The sequence below is a fragment of the Opisthocomus hoazin genome, chromosome 15, assembly GCF_030867145.1.
Source record: "Opisthocomus hoazin isolate bOpiHoa1 chromosome 15, bOpiHoa1.hap1, whole genome shotgun sequence".
Lineage (NCBI taxonomy): Eukaryota > Metazoa > Chordata > Aves > Opisthocomiformes > Opisthocomidae > Opisthocomus > Opisthocomus hoazin.
The window spans coordinates 17,506,295-17,524,751 of NC_134428.1; the positions used below are offsets into that span (position 1 = coordinate 17,506,295).

An 18,457-nucleotide genomic window follows, 5' to 3' on the forward strand; every position below is an offset into this window, starting at 1 on the left:
GTGCAATAATAGTGGTTTGTTTTCTTATGCTTTCCTATTTTGTTCCCTCTAATCAAGTATTCTTACACTTGAGATGGGGAATTAAACCACTTACTAAAACATGAGCAATAACAGGGAAAAGCTGTGAACAGAGTAAGCTGAAATTCAACAGGATCGAAAACCTGGTTAGTCCTGTTGAATGCCCAGAGTAGCCCCAGGGGACTGTACCTACACCCCTGCTTCTAAAATCAGAGTTCCTTGTGAAGGAAGGAGCGCAGCGTGGCTCACTGTGCCAGGGAAGGGACTTCTTTCCAGACGTGGAGAGTGCAGTTGTGTGCAGTTAATGTCTGCTCACACAGCCTGTGCACAGAAACTCTTGAGTCAAGTAGTTGATCAAATTGCCTGAAATACTTTAAGATGTCATCCAAGGGCACAAGTGTTTATTGCAAGTCCAATGCACAAATTCATTACTCCCAGGCTTGGGGAACCTGCCTCATCCCTCCGCTGTCCCTGTCCTGCTCTGGGTGATGGTGCGCAAGTGGCACCTCAGTGGTCTCACTAATGGGCAGTGTGCGCCCTGGAGAGTGAAGTATCTGCTCTGTCAGGGTGGTCCTGGGTGTGTGGCATCGCAGGAAGAAGATGCTGTGCAAGGGCACGATTTAGTTGGAAACTTTGAACACAATGTTGGAAGAACTTTGTCTCACAGCAACCACAGCCCCCTTTTGCCGGGTGGTCCCAGGTACGGCCGGTTTGTGCTCTGCCCCGAGGAGCCCCAGGCCACCTGCCCCTGCTCGGGTGGGAGGTGAGGGGGGCACCAACCTGGCCCGGCATGTTTCCCCCTCGCGACTCGTTGAGCTCTCCTCGTCTCCGGAGGGGAAGCATCGTCTTCTGCCTGCTGTGGGACTCCAGCACCCTCCGAGCACCCAGCAGAGGAGGCTTCTCGCCTCCCCTCCCCTCGGCTGAGGGCTGGGTGCTGCGGGGCAGACGCTGGGGCTGCGGGGCGGCGCTGGCCCCGTCCCTGCCCTCTCGGGGTCCCTGGCTGGAGCCGCCCAGCTCGTTGCACGGCAGTGCGGGCAAGGAGGCGCACACGGCAGAGGCAGGTAAAGTGCCCGGGGGTCCTGGCTCTCCCCAGGAACCCACCATCTCTTCTCTTCTGCCCTCCCCTTGCTTCCCTCTCTCCCTTTCCAGCCTGAACCCCTCGAGGGTTCCCTCTCTGCATACAGGGCTTTTTTTCAGAGGTGCTGAGAGCCTGGCTGCAAGGGGGAGGACGGGCACTGACGGCGCAAGGGCTTATCAGCAAGACTTGCGATTATGAGGTTAGCTTTCTGGTTATCGAGCTTCAGATAAGGCAGCGGCTGCAGCGGAGTGATAAAATGTCTAGGATTTCTTTATGTGTAAGAGCGGCTGTTCAGGGAGCAAGAGAAGGCGATCTGGGAGCTCCTCATAGCTGGAGAGTCCTGCAAGGGTGCCATCTCGGAGATCGGAGCACAGCGTGTGTTGCCGTGGTGCGAGGAACAATCTGCGGGGAAATGCTGGATGGGATCGGCAGGAGATCCCCACAGGGTGGTTTGGAATTGTTGCTGTGAACTTCTGCAAACAGACTAGTTTCACTGACAGAAGGAACTGTTTAATCCTGCGGCAGACTTTTTCTGCGCCTACGAATTGTCCACTGGAGTTGGTCAGGATAAAAAAATCACTTTCCTTAGCATTGAATTTCCTTATATATTAATTTAGCATGCTTTAATTAAAATACACTCCCTGATCAAAGTGAATGAGTTGGAATAAACGAATCGAGATTGACATTGATAGCAATGATTTAAACTATGCAGAGTAATCAAACCTTACTGCAAAATTAATAGGGCAAAGGCAGAAACAAACACAAGAAAGTTCCTTGTCTAGGAAACCAGATACATCTGAATGAGAGACACGTACTGTGGCGCTCCCGAAAGAATAGCTGAAAAGGGTTTCAGTGTGTGCGTGAACAGGACAGAGGTGACAGCTTCTTAAAGTTTAATGTTTAAATTTTTCATCATCTGTCAGTTTGAGTCACTCCTGTTACAAGACTGAAGTAGTGCATTAGACTGAAGTAATGCTAGAGACCATTGAAAGGCGTTTTCATAAAAGAGTACCTTGCTGATACATGAGATTAAACAATCTGAAAAAGGCATTTGTATTTATCAAATGTTCAGATCTGTAACTCAAGCTGTGACAGAGAACTTTTTTTTTTTTAAAAAAAAAAGAGAATGGATCCAAATTCAGCAACAGAAAGAAATGCAGAAATGAAGTGTGGCTGTGGATAAACCCTTGAAATGAAGGAAAGGGAGAGAAAACCTTAAAAAGTCATCTCGGGGTCAGAGCACATTTGGCCAACAGGGCCCTCCACGTCATTCGTTAAAATCGGAGACTAATCCCAGTGCAAGAAGCTGCAATCTGCAGAGCAGGGCATCATCTAATACCTCAGATTAATTAGTTGTTTTACCTGTGGGTACGGTGACTCTCAGGGCTGGGTGGCGGGTCAGGCCGAGGGGGCAGAGGTAGAAAATCCTCTCTGCAGCAAACTTGGTGAACGGTGGATTAAAGCAGCTGATGGTTGTCAGCGCTGCGGAGGGGACGTGGCTGCAGAAACACCTGTGGGTGTGCGACCTGCTCAGCCTCCGCGTCCTTTCCATCCTGCTGCATTATGGCGATGTGTAGCCTTGTCCTTCCGGAACTAGACCGAAAGCAATGATTTCGTTTCGTATAGGACAACTGTGAGACTGTCAGTCTTTTCTGATGAGAATCAGTGACACCCTGGTGAAAAGCTCCAGGTATCCCATCATTGCCCTTCCAGCTAATTTATCTTTCAGTGATCTTTATGCCGTGCAGCACAGGGCAGCAGCGATAGCAACAGAAACACATATTTCTGTAGAAACAATGTCCTAGTGATGGTGAAACAGTTATTGTGCACTTCTCATGAGTACGAAGAGCAGAGCTTTGATTTGTCTAAATGAAGTGGCATAGTCTTGAACTCCGTCTCCCAAATGTGTCGCTTTCCCTCTGCTTCAGACGGGCATGAGGACATTTTCCCCCTGGGAAACGGAGCGGAGCACTCCTCCACTCCGGCCAGGCCCTCCCACCGGTGGAGTTCAGAGGGTCCCAGACCTGGTCTGCAGGAATCGTGCAGGCGACTTAATGAGCTAGAAAAAGCATAGGGTTTGTTTGGAGCTTTTTAGTATTTCCTTTTTCACTCCCTCTATTTCTTTTCTATTTTGTCTGAGTTTAAACGGATTTGTTTGTTTGCTTTAACAAAACTGCATTGAAGTCATGTTTAGTTGGAATGCGGCTTAGTAAATAAATGGTGCTACTAGGAAGAAAATTAAAAGAGCTATTTGGTAAAAGGGAAATAAGTCTGACTGCACATGCACACTTGGTCTTGTATTTGCATAAAATATATGTCTATCCTGGAAAAGATCTAAATTAAAAACATTGGAGCAAGCACTTTGAGATCATTCTGATCTCTATCTGTATGCCATAGCTTAGCCTGTCTCTGATTTATAGCTATGAAAGTTTTTGGTGAATATTGCCTTTTGACTCTGTTCTTTCTGTTTTCCTTTTCACTCCAAGTATCTTCTGATTCTAATAAACACTAGAGGAAATGTCCAGACTTTTGAAGATATGTTTCTTATTGATATCAATGAATCATGCTGAGACTACGCGCAGTCCAAACTCTGAAGGTAAGACCAGAGCTCCTGTATGAGAGGTGTATTTTGTGTGGATGGAAAAAGCTGTGTGTAGTGAAACAGCTGCAGGACTGTTTAGTAACTACGACCCTATTCTCTGCTCTCTTGACTTCATGGAGCTATGCCAACAAAGAATTGAACCAAGATTGCTTATTATTTAATAACCTTTCATTTTCACTGTTTTTCTGTACATATATTTAATCAAAACTGCATTAAATGCTTATAAATAAATTGTACCTGTATATGTAGTTTCGATCGCTGCATACAATACATGTATTTTTGTATAATACAGTTGAATGGTAAAATGTTAAATCAACTTCTAGTAACGCAATAATCTTTTACAGATTTGCCTCCGTTATTACACAAAGCTGTGGTTAGTATTTTTATTTGAAATCTCTACTAACATTTTATATTATAATCTGAAAATAATAATTTATTACATGTATTTACTTTTTTTTCCTTAGGAGGAAGTAATAACTGGGAAATATCTGAATGGTAATGTATGAAATTGTTCCCACTTATGCTTCTAAAAGGAGTTAAACTCAGTATCTCACCGTAACTTTTTGTGTTCCATTTTTCATGTGTAGCCCTCCTTGATATACTTCATTTTCAGAGGTAATGTATTGCTCTCAGCAACTTGATTTTTCGGTATTATCTTGCACTTCTGATATGATCTGTTTCATTTCCACAGAAACTGGAACATGATGGGTAGAATGAGATTGGCACACATGATGACTTTGATGTAGATCTCCTGGGAGGTGTATTTCCTCTTAACAAGGAAAAAGATACTTTTCACTATGAAGCAAAAAACATGCACAGAATGAGTCTGAGAATAAATACCTGCTACAGTTTTCAAAAGCTTTGATAATTAACTTTGTTCATATGTTTCAGAATTGCTTCTTAAGGAAATTGGGTGCAGTTCCAGCTTTCTGTCCATCTCCCTCTTTCAGTCCTGCTCCATCCCCCATCCATCCCACTTCCTCCAGCTGCTGGTGACTTTTGGATTATTTGCTAATTTTGTCTAAATTTGAAAGAGCGGTAGAAGCCTCAAAGGCAATTCCACTCCTATGTATTTTGAGAAAATCAATGGCTCTGTAAAGAAGACACACTGAAATTAATGACTCTGCTGAGGAAAAGGCAGCAGACATTAGTCAGTGTACTTTCTTGCCACAAGCAGACCAGAACAGGCGTAATGGCCTTCCAGGAAGCACACCTATAGCTCCGGACTAGCCACGGCACAGCTTGTCTCATGCCTGGAGCTGGTACTAATGGCAGCGCATTGGAAAATTCAGGTTATTGTGGGTGGTTGTGGAGTTAGATTAAAAACCCCATAACTAATTAATTAAATTTCTCATTGAACCTTGTGTTTTCATTGCATTAAATAGGTTGGCAATTAGTCTTGTCAGGCGAAAAAGCTGAATACTTGTGTCATTATGGTGTTAGTGTTTGCTTTCCTTATTCTTATTTTGTCTTGTAATCTGCTATTTTACATGTTATATTATTTTACTGGCATTTTTGGTCCTGTTTTCTGTTACAGTTCTAATGTCTGGACAGCAGATATGCTTACAAAAGTCATGGCATATTTTCATGCCCAGGAAGTTCTGTTTACCCTTAGCAGTTTACAGGTTTGTGTGATTTAAAATGCATGAAAATTCTTATTTAAAAAGGAATTAAAAAATCAACCTATCTCTGTAAGCAAAACTAGATTGTCAGTAACAGAGATAACAAACACATCTACAGTGTAGCAGATAAGTAGGAAATAGGAATAGGGTTTTTTTGTTGTTTTTTTCCCCCTAAGATTGCAGGAGTATGCAAGGCAGAAATAGTAAGAAATAAGATCTTTTTGTTTTCCTCTGATGGAAAAGCAGAAATTAGGAGTTTTCAGCGACTGTTTCTGAACCGAGTGTCTACACATGCTGTTTCTCCACAAAATGGCAGGTTTCTCCCAGATTTTGACTGTGGCTATAGCTTGCACTGCTTCTTACGGAACAAGAGGCTCCAGAGCATCCCACAAAACAAATCTGCTTTTTAAGGCTCCTCTGAACTCTGTTGCTGTGAATTGAAAAAGTCGTTGTTCTTTATCCCTGGTCATTACAATTAGTTATGAGCTGGTTTAAGTGGATCTGTAGCCCGCGAATCAAAACCTGAACCCTTCCCTCCTCCCTTCACACACTCTGAAAAAGACAAGTGTCGAATGTGCGAGCTCTGAGCCTCAGGCATTCCTAAAAGCCCACAGCCGTGCAGCTCCACAGCACTTGAACCTTTTCCCAAGCTCCATTTCACTGTCACAGCCCATCCAAACCTGCAGGAGATTACCACTGCCTCTTCCATAGAAATCATAGAAATCATAGAAAGTTTTGGGTCAGAAGGGACCCCTAGAGGTCATCTAGTCCAACCCCCCGGCAGCGAGCAGGGACACCGCTAACTTCCCATCTGATTAGATTTAGTCACAGTTTCGGGCTGTAATCCGGCCCGGACACCCTGGACAACAGGGACCTCACTCTCTTAACATTTGTTGGTGGTAGGGTGAGCTAAGCAAAGACAACAAAGAACAGTTTCAACTCAAATGCCAAACCAATTCTGCAATAATTCTGTCAGGAATTAGAAGGGATTTTACTCTCGTCTGGTGCTAATGAGCCTTACAGTGCTTTCTGTTCCAGTGTTACAAATGCCCCTTAGATTTTCAAAACAGGCACGAGATTGTTAGCTGGTAACGCAGTTTGATGTGAGAGAATATTTTTGCCTTACAACCTGGTACAGACTTTTCCTCCCATCTAATTGCACAGTTCCTTCCTTTTTATAAGTAATAATAATACGCACATGGTAGTTGATTTTTTTTGAGCTCTTTCAAAGTTTCATTTTCACAGCTCTGCTGTGTGAAGCAGAGAAGCATTATTACTCATTTTATGAAGTGAGAAACTGAGGCATTTTTGTTAAATGGCTCACTGGCAAGGACTCGCTCATGAAGCCAAGAACAGGATTTAAAAATTTCTGTCTTTCAGAATTACATTTAGATTATTTTTATTTACAGTTTGTGTTGAATATAGTTATTCTAGTCATTGACAACACAGATAATACAGAAGCTAAGCACATATCTCTCCATAAGCAGAGATTTTCAGGGAGTAATTGATGCCCCTAGTACAATAGGATGGGTTTTATGTATATTATGCATATTTTTCTATACTTCAGATGTCCATAAAAAGCTACCTGAAGAACCTTTTATACCAGCCTAGGCAACTACTATCTGAATTCCAGCAGCTTGATCAGCAGCAGTTCCAAACTGCAATGAAGTGTCTTTTCAACAGCAGAAAGGACCGTCTTGTAAGTCACTTTGCACTTGCGAAAAAGAAAAGCTACCGCTGGTCATTTAGATAAATGGGAAAGGGCCAGACTGGGGCTCTCACAATACATGCCGTGCAGTTACTTAGCTGGCTTGGATTAGATTCGAGGCCCTCCTCTCCTTAGGTTGGCCTTCCTTCGTTTAATTCTTCTTGTCTAAAAGCTTGGTGCCAAGTCCAAGTCAATCATCTGGATTTTTGCTGTAATCAGTGGAGAGAAATGCACCTCCAGAGAATGGTTTACCTTCCTCTGCAAGTATCTACAGTAGGTAGGACCGGTTATTCTCAGGAGTATCTGTTTCTCTGCAGTGGCTAGAAAGAGGGCCAAGAGGACTGAAGAAGCTGAAATTGGTTATCTCATTAATTAGTTCTGGGAGTGTGCAAGCCAATCATTAGGCAGTTTGGAGGGGAGGCAGCGTAAGATCATTTGCTTGCCTCTGTGGTGTGTTCCCCGTGTGACCCATCTTAAAAGTCTCGCTCGGAATCAGTGAGTGCCAGCCGGGGAGGGTCGCTCCTGTGGAGGGGATCTCCACTGCAGGGGTGGGATGAGAGCACTGGGCATCTTCCCTGCCGGGAGAAATGGCCTCCAGCGTGGGTGTCGCTGAGGGAGTGGAGATCAATCTGGGAAAAAGGCAAAGCGTTTCCCCAGACGCATGAGAGGACAGCCCAGAACAAACACCATGTAATCCACTGTTCAAACAACGTGGTGCAGCTCCTGCTGCCAAAGCGCACAGGGTAGGTGTGCAGCATGCACTGCGAGTCAGAGCAGTAGAGCACAAGCCCTTTCAATAAACTGTAAATTTCCTCTTCTCAACCGGCATACCCAGTTCTGCCAGGACTGGTAATGTTGCGTGAACAAATCACCAGGCCCAGGACTATCAGCTCTGAACAGGCTGTCCTAGACACATCGACTTGTGAGACGGAGCAACATAACAATCCATCCCCAATCGGGGTGACTTTATTGCCTGGGCTTGGTTCTTTGATGTTGCCACACTGTCTGGAGGGGACGTCTGTAGTAATGGCTGCAAGATATACTGCATGGGAAAAGGTCTATTCTAGAGATGTCTACATATTAAATTATGTATGAAATAATACGCATTCAATTCCGATATCCTTTCATTTTCCAAGTAACTATTACTTTTATGAGAGCACACACTATAACTTCAGTCATTTGGATTATTTTTCATTTTGACTTTGTTGAAAGATTCAAGCTGGTCTCTGGCCAATGCTAGAAAGGAATTATCTGAATTAATGCAACCAGACAGTATTTTGCAGCCATTTTGCATTACAACAGCACCATATTTTTTGTAGAGTGCTTTCTGTCAGGCCTCAAAAGGAACAACATATTGAATGTATTAAAGACGTTCTTTAACCCTTTGTTGCTTGCAGGAAATGGGACATATTATTCTTGATTGGGACAAGACTAGAGAGATGATTTTTCAAAGCCCAGGAGTAAACAGGACCTTGTTCCTTGTAACACTGGATAAATGCTTTCTGGCTCTGAGTGCGTTGGACTGTGTGGATATCCTAAGCCAGATTTTGCGTATGTCAGCAGTGAACTATCTCCAACCTGGTGTCATTGGGAGCCTCCCAAACGTTCTGCAGGAGGATGCTTTCAGAAACTTGTAAGCCATTTATTTTCCAGACACAGTTAATACTGTGTAGTATTTGCTGACTGCAGAGACTTTAAAAAGAGATTACTATGTGGTCTCCATCTATTTTCCAGATATATCTTTCTGCTTATGCGTTGCTGTTTCTAAAAACATTTGTCCATGTGTGTCATTTAAAAAACATAAATAGTTAACTCACTAGTGAACTAACACGCCCTTTTATCACTTAGATCAACAGTATTCAAGGACCTCTATGACAAAACCTCAGCAAATACACAGAGAGCTCTGTATGGCTGGATGAAGCGTATTCTACAAAAATCCTATAACATGAGTGGTATGTTACGTACAAAGTATTTTTTTCTGACTTATCATAAAACAGTCAGCAAAAGGCCTATCCATTGTATTGAGTGGTTTCCCAAATTTAACACAGGTCTGTTTAAGAGTAGCTGTCTTGAATACCTTTGCTCCAGAATACAGTAACGTATTTGTTATTCATGGCAAATAGTTCTCCAAAGATGGTTGCTCTTCATCTCTTCTGCGCAGAGCTATACAAAAAGTCTCTGTGCTTAAGTCATTTCTCTAAGACTTAAATAGGATACAGTTGTCAGGTACTCTGCACAGGTGTGTTGTTCACTTCTGACCTCCTGTTCAGACTAGAACAATAGATCTGTCTCAGAATACATAAGCCAATGCACTGTTTAAAAGCACAAAAGAAATGCAGGATGTTGTGAAAGTTCTACTGCACGTGGCATGGACTCATTCAGAAAAGGGACAAGATAAAAACAAAATTCATGAATTCTTATTTTATGCATTTTGCCACATCTGTTTGCCTTGTTAATGTGTCTTAGACAGACGTGCCACAGCTGGGACAGTGCAGGACAGGCTCCACGTGGGTATTGTGGAGCGGCAGCAGCACAGACATATCAGAGCCAGTGCCTGGGTCTCACTGAACATCCCAGCAGCGCTGGCATGGGAGCATGTTAGACTTTCAGACCTGTACGTTCTTCCTCTTTCCCTGGAGATCAAAGGCAAAACACCCACTTGCTTCACTGGAGCTAAATTTGGCTCCTGGGACTTCTGCCATTTCAAAACACCGGAGTAACCCATAAAGTCATAGAGAGGAAGTTCGTGACGCCGCTGTGAGGTGGTGTTGCTGCCAGTGCCTTACTGGGGAAGCAAAGATGCAGCACTTGCCGGATGATACTGGGCAGTCCTGGGAAAATCCCACAGCATCAGACATCTTGGGCTGTGTCTGAGACATCAGTGAACCCTCAGTTCATAAAAGATCGCCTGGCTCAGGAGGGACTGAGAATTGCCATGCCTCTCTTACCTCCCGGTTGCTGCTTCACACACAAAGCAGCACAGGTACAGTGAATCCACTCCTGAAGGCATGGGGTGTGGACTGATCATCAGCTAGTTCTGGTGTTATGAGCTGGAGAGCCCATCAGCGGGCACAGCTGGACTGCTACCAACAGTCAGGCTGGCAAGCCTAAAGCTCGCTCAAGTGTATCGGCCTACCACGGGTCATAGCACGGAGTGTGGGACAACAGAAGAGTCCTGTAACAGTCTGATTTATTTGCTTTAACTTTGTATGTGGGTAGCACTGGGGCCACCTGGGAAAGGGATCAGCCCTCTTGCAGAAGCAGCGTCTTCCTCACTGAAGCTCAGCAGAAAAGCAATTTGAAAGAAGCCTCTTATTTGTGGTGCTGGCAAGGCCACCTCCCAAGCATTTCTGCTGGTTTTGGTGACAGAGCTGATCATCACAGCTCTGTTGTGCCTGTAGAAATGCGGAGGGCTTTCCCGTCGCACCGCTCCTCCCCACGCTGCCAGGCAGCCCAGCAGCTGGGTCACTGAGCAGGCAGGAGATGACATGTGCCTTCTACGTCTTCAGGGTCAAACCCTTCAAGAAGGTGCCACTCAGCCAATTCTTGCATGTTTCGTATTAAAAGCGCTGAGATATTCAGAGGTGAAGCATGCTGGTAGCCCTTGCAAAACCAGGAGGCTGTAAATTTTGAATTTTGTACCTTATTTTAAAATAACAAAATAGGTTTTGGGGATCACAGCTACCGGGGTTGGTAACTGCAAGTCTGTTCTGCTAAAGGCCACAGTCAACATCCTTAGATTGTGACAGTTTTTTTTAACTCTTCTATCATATCTTTCAACTCTCTTAATATTGCTGGTAATGGGAGGTAATATCACTTCAAAAAACGGAGGCTTGACAGACAGGTCTGATGGGAGCATTGTCTTGTCTCAGCTAAGGAGCTTAGATCTGTGTTTTCAAAAAAATCACTTACTAAATGGAGTTCTTCAGCTTCTGATATTTATAGGCTGTTTTTTCAGATACTGAAAACTCTGCAAAATGCACTGATGATTTTATTTTACCAGAGTTGTGAGTATCGGCACGGCTAAGGAGTGTGTTCAGAGGTATCACACGTTGAGCCATCCAAGGTTCGACGCTGGAGAAAACATTGTCTTTGGGGCTCAAAGTACCCACCTCGTCCATACAGACTTTTTTCTTGGGGTTATTTGGGTCTTGATTTAATTTTCAGTCTTGGGAGAGTGTTACTAAACAAATGACATTTTTCAACTGTTATGCAGTGTTTTGTGTTTTTTGCCAGCCTATTTCTATATAAGTATATGAATAATTTTTCATTTTCTCCATGATTGCTATTGCATATTGCTGAAATGAGTGTTATCATCAACAATAATATAGAAGATGTATAAAGACTTACAAAGTATCATGCCTTCCTGGTGTTCTTAAATAATATATTTGATTAGGAAAACTGAATTTAAGAAGTGCTGCTCCATATTTAATACTATAGGTTTAATTTTTCCTGTCCCATACTTTATCCATTTTCTATTTCAACAACATAAAACATTAATCATTTTCATATGAGAAAATTTGAGACATTTGAATCGCATTTTCACTAAAAAATGTATGGCCTCATAAAAATGTGGTGTTAAAATCTAGCTATTGGAGGGAACCTGACTTTCTCTGCTACAGATTTTTCTGATTTGCAGATTTTTTTTGATTATTTACCAATAACAATATACTGGGTACAATATATTGGAAAAATAATTACTTTCTTACATTGTAGTGAATATTTATTTGTACAAAACAGAGTTCAATGAATCAACTTCTTGGGTCAGTGCAGAAAACCTATGGATTTTGGGAAGATACATGGTCCATCTCCCATTAGAAGAAATTCTGAAAATTAGTCTCGATGAAGTAAGTAACAAAATGTAGTTAAATATCTTGTTGTCAAGTGATGTCAGCTACAAACAATGTAAACACAAATGCAAACTTAACCATGAAAACCAAGTTTATATTTTTTATTTTATATAAATTTATTTATATCTATTACTTAAATATAAAGTGAATCCAAATCCATTGTCAACCAAATGTTGTTCTCTTTTTGGAATCTGAAAGTGCCTATCATTAATATGTAATAATCTATCCGTATCAGACTTCTGTGACTTGTACTGAAAGAGAGGGACCAATGATAGAAGACCCTCAAATTATTTGACACTTTGACAGAGAATCATGCACTCAGCTTTGCTTTCAAAAATACTGGATCTTCCTTTCTCTCTAACATGTATGGAGTCAATTAGAGTGTCAAACATGTTTTATTGGATGCAGTTGTTTCATAATCCTGATGCGTGATTTTGTTTGTACTGGTCAGATAAGACTATTCATTAGCTATGACAATGCAACAAAGCAGTTGGACACAGTGTATGATATCACACCAGCGCTTGCACAAGCTTTCCTGGAAAGAATAAACTCATCAGGATTTGATATGAGAAACACTTCAACTATCTACAGGCAAGACTGGTTTTCTTTTTCTTTTATGGCTATGTATGGAGAGAATGAATAAGTGAAGAGAAAAGAGACGAGCAACTAGTAGCTGATAAAATCGTTGGTGGGACATAGCTTTTTCCTTCCAGCAGAAAAACCTAGGCTGAAATCCAACCCTATTTAGCAACAGTGAAGAATTGCTACTGTATGAATTTTTGGAGGTGCGTCTACTTAGCTATGCTTTGTCTCCTGCTCCACGGTGAGGAGCTGTCGGTAGTATTGGTAGGAGGACTACAGCAGTATCTGGGGGACCCAATCAAAGCTCCACCACGTTGCACAGTACAGCAATGAAATAAATTGGGATAGCAGGACATGAGTTGCCTTGGCTGTTTGATTCACAGAAGATGGAGGTGTTTCGTGGAAGTCATGTTGCAGTTAGGATTGAAGGAGGAAACCTTAGCTCATGCCAGCCAAGACTGCAAGTGGTTTTTAATTGGTGCGAGCATCACCAGAGAGGTCCTGCAGTGAAGAGGTGCAAAGCCCATCCTGCTCGCATCTTTAAGTCCTTCAGGGTACAGATGAGCCATGTTCAAACATGTGTGACCGGTGGGTGTGTGTGTAAGCAGGAGACTGCATTTTCTGGGGCGTCAAATCAGCACTGAACTGACTTTCTGATTTAATAATAAAAACCAAAATAAACTGCTTTTACCCATAAATACGTAGTGAGCATGAGCTACCTGCGAGAGTGCTGCACTCCCCATTTACATTTACAGTGTCGTATAAATGGATGTATTTAGTCCCGAGACACCACTGTCTGAAGTTATTTGTAGTCTCCTTGGGGGATACCTTGGAGTTTTAAACAAATGGAGAATATGCTTTATGGCTTTAGAGCTCCTGTCATTATTGCAGTGTAACTCGCTGAATTCCATGAAGTATTGCCGATTATCAGAGATGTAAGCGAGAGAAGAATTATGCCCACACTCTAAATTTCAATATCAGAAATCTTAAAAATTATTTTACCACTCATGAGAGGTACCACGTTCTCACAGATGAGAGAAATGTCATGCTCCATAATCCTTAATATATTCCATTTTTACAACACACTTATTTTATATTACTCATTTTGACCATACTGATGATTTAAATGCACTTTTACTTTTAAGTAGTAGTATTATTCATTGCTGCTAGTCCCAAAGGAGATGAAGAGCTCTTGGTGGCTATGCAATAATGCATCAGAAGGTAATTATTTGTTATAAAAATGCAGTTATAGATGTTTCTTTGATTTGTATGTTAGTTTGATGATGTCCCATGAATTCAGATTGGCTGCTGAAGCAGTATTTTGTTATATTGCTAAGCAGGTTGTTGTTGAGGGCCTAGAGTAACTAAAAGCTAAGCCGTTCTGTGCTGCAGAATTTTACTGACTTTGTGATAGTGCTGCAGCATTGTCTGCTGTTGCTTTAGTTCATATCTGGACATTATTGCCCAGACTCTGCCTATCCCTGGACCACTGAATTGCTGAAGAACAGAGCCTGTAGCAGGAAAGCTGGGCTTTGTAGGTTCTTGTGCTGTGTAAATTATGAAAGCAAACACTAGTTGTTTACAGTGACAGGGGATTGATTCAGGCTTCCTACAAATGAATTCATTGCCATCACTGTGAAGTTTGAAGCCCAGAGAGAGCGATGCACAATTCAGACCTCCTTTGCGGGGCTGCAGGCAGTGGCAGTAAACAGGGACAAGGCCCAAGTCAGAAGGCTGCCTACAGCAGGTGCCTGCCCTGGGTGGTACCACTGCTGCTCCCCGCCAGCTATGGTTGTGGCTGTGCTTTGCAGAGGTTAATGGAAATGCTGACTTCGGTACTACAGCGTGGGTACTGTGGGGGAAAATGAGCTCCACATCTGCTTCACAGCACTGCCTCGCGAACTGCTGTGCTGGCACAACTGAGACGGTGAGCCTCAGCGCGCTTTCTGCTAGGCAGTGTTGAACTGGATGGGTCTCCATCCATCGGCCAGTCATATGTTTGATGTGAAACACCGCAGGCTTTGTTTAAACCTGAAATGATGAAGAGGCTGTGTAATGCTCTAGCTGCTGTTCTGACACAGGAACGAGTTGTGTTGCATGTGAAATCCAAGCAGGATTTAGAGTTCAAAGCATCCAATCAATCCAGGTAAGAACTCAGCAAGCCACCTCTAGAGACTTCCTTAGCCCTCCATCCTTTTCAAAGCAGAGACTGTACTGCCAATTCTGCCAAGGAGAGTGGAGTCATTAGCTGGGAAAATCCAGCCACGGACAAATGGATCCAGGAAAGTTAAATTTTTGACAGCACAAGCAATCTGGGTAGAGTTCAGCTGAATACAGAGAACAGTGCATATGTCTCGTACCCAAATTTCAGGCCATGTGGAGTTTTAAAAATCACAGTTTAAGGTACTGTCTGTCTCAGTGACAGACAGAAATGCCTCAAATTTTGAGCACAGGTAGGTTATACACCGTCGTATATTTCAGCTTCCTGAGAATGACACCTTCTATGTCAGAAGTTAGCTAATGTGTTTTCTTCTACATAGGCTAGGTTTACTAGTTTGTTTTTATGATGACATGGAACAGATGGATGCTGCTGTGGCCCGGGCTTTACTTCATCAAATGATTAAATGCAATCAATTAAGAGGTTTCCACGCTGAGGTTCAGAGGGTGAGTACAATGCTTGTTCTTCTTGCCTGACCTAATCCTGAAAACAGAGGAGGAGGGACTTTCTCCTTGAGTTTTGAAAAAGAGTGAAAAATGATTGGGATCTAAGAAATAAATGGAAGTAGTTCTCGATCATATAATGCAAAGAATAAAAGCCCATTTTTTGTTTTTTTACAGTGCTCATTCTTTTCTCATTCTGTTTCCTCCTGTTCCATATTCCTTTGATAACTGTGGTTCTATTTTTGAATGTCTATGAAGTGTGTGGTCACTAAATGGTTGCCAATGCCTATTCCAGAAACCCCCGTTAAAGTTTTGGGTGATAATGAAAATTGGGTTTTGGCAGATTTTTATTTCCCATCTGCTTTTTTTGTTTTCTTTAGCTCAAATCTCAACTCCTGAACATTGCCATGCAAAACCAGACACTGAACGATATCCTTGGATCTCTGTCAGATGCCGTGGTTGGGCTAACTCCAAGTCAGCTGGAATCTTTGTCACCTGAAGCAGTGCATAATGCTATTGCAACATTAAACCAAGTCTCTGGGTGGGCGAAAAGCCAAGTTATGATTTTATCCAGTAAATACCTCTCTTATGAAAAGGTACCTCTGATATAGCTTTCCCACCTTCAACTTTGAAAAGTTAAATGGCTTTTTCTCAATGATAACCGTAGATTTTGAAAAGTTTAGTACCAGACTAATTTTTAGTGCTGTTAGTGGTCTGAAAATGTTGTTTAAATCAAATAAAACCATTCAAGATGGTACGTCCCAAAGTAATTCTCTAGTAACAGAGAGAATGACTATTTGCATTTGGCAGTTGTATATATTATTTTCTCTGTGTCACTGCACTAGGCAGAATTTGCATGATCAGAGATCGCAGACTACATATTCAAATATTTTGTAATGGAAGGAATCAGGGTCCTCTCTGAAGTTTCAAAAAAAGGAGCCTCTGAGAAAACTGTTGCATTTGTTCCCTGGACAGTCTTGTCTGAACTGAAAGAAATCTGAGGAAAGTGCATCCCCAGGCAAGAAATGTATTAAGTATTCAACAATAATAGTTTTGATTTATTTATTAACTTTTGCTTTTAAATATATCTGCTGTTCACAAGCCAGAAAATGTTCTGTTTCTTTGTGCTGTTATCTCTGCAGGTTTTATCATTTTATAATGTTAGTCAAATGGGCGCGTTGGTAACTGGTATTAGCACCCAGTCATTCTACAGCATGAACCCAAAGGAGCTTTCTCAGATTATTCGAGGCACAACATCCCAATACTTGGCTGACTTATTGCCTGCACAACAGCAAGGGATCCTCAGGAAGGTGATTATAAACTCAAGTGTGTCATAGGTTCTTTCTGCACAAAAGCACAATAACCAAATATGCAGAGCATGATTGAAAATGTTGTCACGGAGATATGTGTTTTAGCTCAATGTTTAATATTTCCAGTGTTTTTTCTGGACGCTAAGTATATTTTGAAAGCTGTCTTTTGCTTAGTCCTGTGGCATTTTTAATACTGACGTGCTTTTCCTTTATCCTCTTAAGAGAAATATTGCACAGAATGGAAAGAAGGGCAAATCCTGTAAATCTAAGCATCAGTTCTGAAATGCCATGTATTTATCTGCTCCTCTTTTTAGATAGCTGCATCTGGAGATTTTTCTTCATCAGTCAAAGATATACAAGGAGCTTTCTTTAAAGAAATACCTCTTTCTGATTTATGGAAGCAGACTGGATATAATTCTTTAATGATGAAAGAAAAAGAACTCAGAAGAAGCCAGGTAAAAATTATTACACAGTTCACATTCCACTGCAATTTAGTATGATGGGAGAATGAGAAAAGTGTTGTAGTACATATGTGTTCAAGGAGCATAGGTAAAAGGGAGGAACTGCCCCAAATATATCTTGACATATACACCCAGAGGCCACTTCGAGCCTAGGCAGCATTATGAGACAGTGTTACAGAAAGGGAAGCGTTAATACGAGTTTAAAAGTCTTCAAGATTCTGCCACATAAATTTTCTCTTTCCAGTGCTGTATACTCAACATTTGCATTTACAATCAGCCCTTTGCCTCTGTCCAGAGAGATGTGAGGTTGGACCAGACGATCTCCAGAGGTCCCTCCAAACCTAAAGTATTCTGTGGTTGTGTGCCATGAACGTGTTTAACATCATCCCATAGTGCCAGTCAGTGAAGTCTTGTCTTGTGAAGAAGAAATTCAGCACTGGATGCCAAACCTTTTGGTTGGCCAAACTGGACCGTAGAAATGTCTTTAGAGTACATAAGAGAGTTAAGCATGCAAAAACCTTGCAGTAGTTACTGCATCTTGCAAACGAATTACCAAAGCTTAACTTTAAATATGGTGGGTTTTATTTCAGGCTTTGTATCTGTATGAATTACTGTCTAAGAAAAACTATCCTGTTGACCTGCTAAGGTATGGATGATAGTCTCTCTTGAAATGGGGTTTAAGTCTAGTTTTGTGATGACAGCAACTTTGAGGTAAACATAAACATTATGTGGTTATTTTGTACTGCCTTATGTTTATTCATTCCTTGGTACCACAGGATAATTCACATTCCTCATTAAAAAGGGTCTCCAAATCCAAAATCTGGATCAAAGCATTGCAGAAGTTTTAATATTTTAAGGCTCAGTCAATATTTCTCAATTTGATTACATTTTTACATTCCATAGCCTTTTGATTACAATAAAGGGGAAAGAGAGGAGGTGGTCAAGAAACTGTATCTTAGGACATGGTTGTGGGGAGTGAGGATTAGATCCTGCTGAAGTATTCAAAAGATTGAACTTTGCTTTTCCTATCAGCGCAGGACAGCTTGTGAAAGGAGTAACTTGTCAACTCATTGAAAGTATGGGCACAGACTTTTTTTTAAACACTTTTAAATTCTTTGAAAAGAAACTTCATCTTCTTTCTCCCTACCAGGTAAAACCAAAAACAGACTTTGTGTACATAAACATACTACCCAATATCCACACTGTAGGTAAATTAGAATTTGTTTAATTCTATTTTAATTTTTTTGAAAATACTGTGTGTGTGAACTTGTCTGTTAACTATTTCATTTAAATATTTTATGTATTAATTTGTGTGTTATCATACTTTATTTTGACAATTTCATTTGTCACTTACAAATTGCAAGAAATTTCTACAGTCCTTCTAACTTGCTAATTCATGAATAATCTGTTTGGAAATATTTCTAAGTTTTGAAAACCTACAAATGCTCTCATGCAGCCAAATATAGGATATTTCATCTCTGATGTCTACAAAAAGAAAACTCTAAACTACTTTATAAAAGCCAAAGAAAAATGCTCTCTGAAGATGATATGCACAGTTTTATACA

The 18,457-nt window shown here is 41.6% G+C and overlaps 1 protein-coding gene across 2 annotated transcripts in view; it reads left to right on the forward strand.

Annotated features, from left to right (window-relative positions):
* The first annotated feature begins 3,613 nt into the window (after positions 1 to 3,613).
* The window catches only part of OTOA (otoancorin), a 37,496-nt gene continuing 22,652 nt past the window's right edge, over positions 3,614 to 18,457 (forward strand). For both annotated transcript variants that reach the window (XM_009934181.2, XM_075436558.1), the window contains exons 1-16: positions 3,614 to 3,692; positions 4,043 to 4,071; positions 4,163 to 4,193; positions 4,286 to 4,313; positions 5,236 to 5,323; positions 6,888 to 7,019; positions 8,426 to 8,661; positions 8,877 to 8,980; positions 11,769 to 11,875; positions 12,330 to 12,469; positions 15,001 to 15,124; positions 15,502 to 15,717; positions 16,264 to 16,431; positions 16,746 to 16,886; positions 17,483 to 17,538; positions 17,925 to 18,042. In XM_009934181.2, the coding sequence (XP_009932483.2) occupies positions 3,614 to 3,692; positions 4,043 to 4,071; positions 4,163 to 4,193; positions 4,286 to 4,313; positions 5,236 to 5,323; positions 6,888 to 7,019; positions 8,426 to 8,661; positions 8,877 to 8,980; positions 11,769 to 11,875; positions 12,330 to 12,469; positions 15,001 to 15,124; positions 15,502 to 15,717; positions 16,264 to 16,431; positions 16,746 to 16,886; positions 17,483 to 17,538; positions 17,925 to 18,042 (1,797 nt within the window). The remainder of the gene's footprint in view (positions 3,693 to 4,042; positions 4,072 to 4,162; positions 4,194 to 4,285; positions 4,314 to 5,235; positions 5,324 to 6,887; positions 7,020 to 8,425; positions 8,662 to 8,876; positions 8,981 to 11,768; positions 11,876 to 12,329; positions 12,470 to 15,000; positions 15,125 to 15,501; positions 15,718 to 16,263; positions 16,432 to 16,745; positions 16,887 to 17,482; positions 17,539 to 17,924; positions 18,043 to 18,457) is intronic.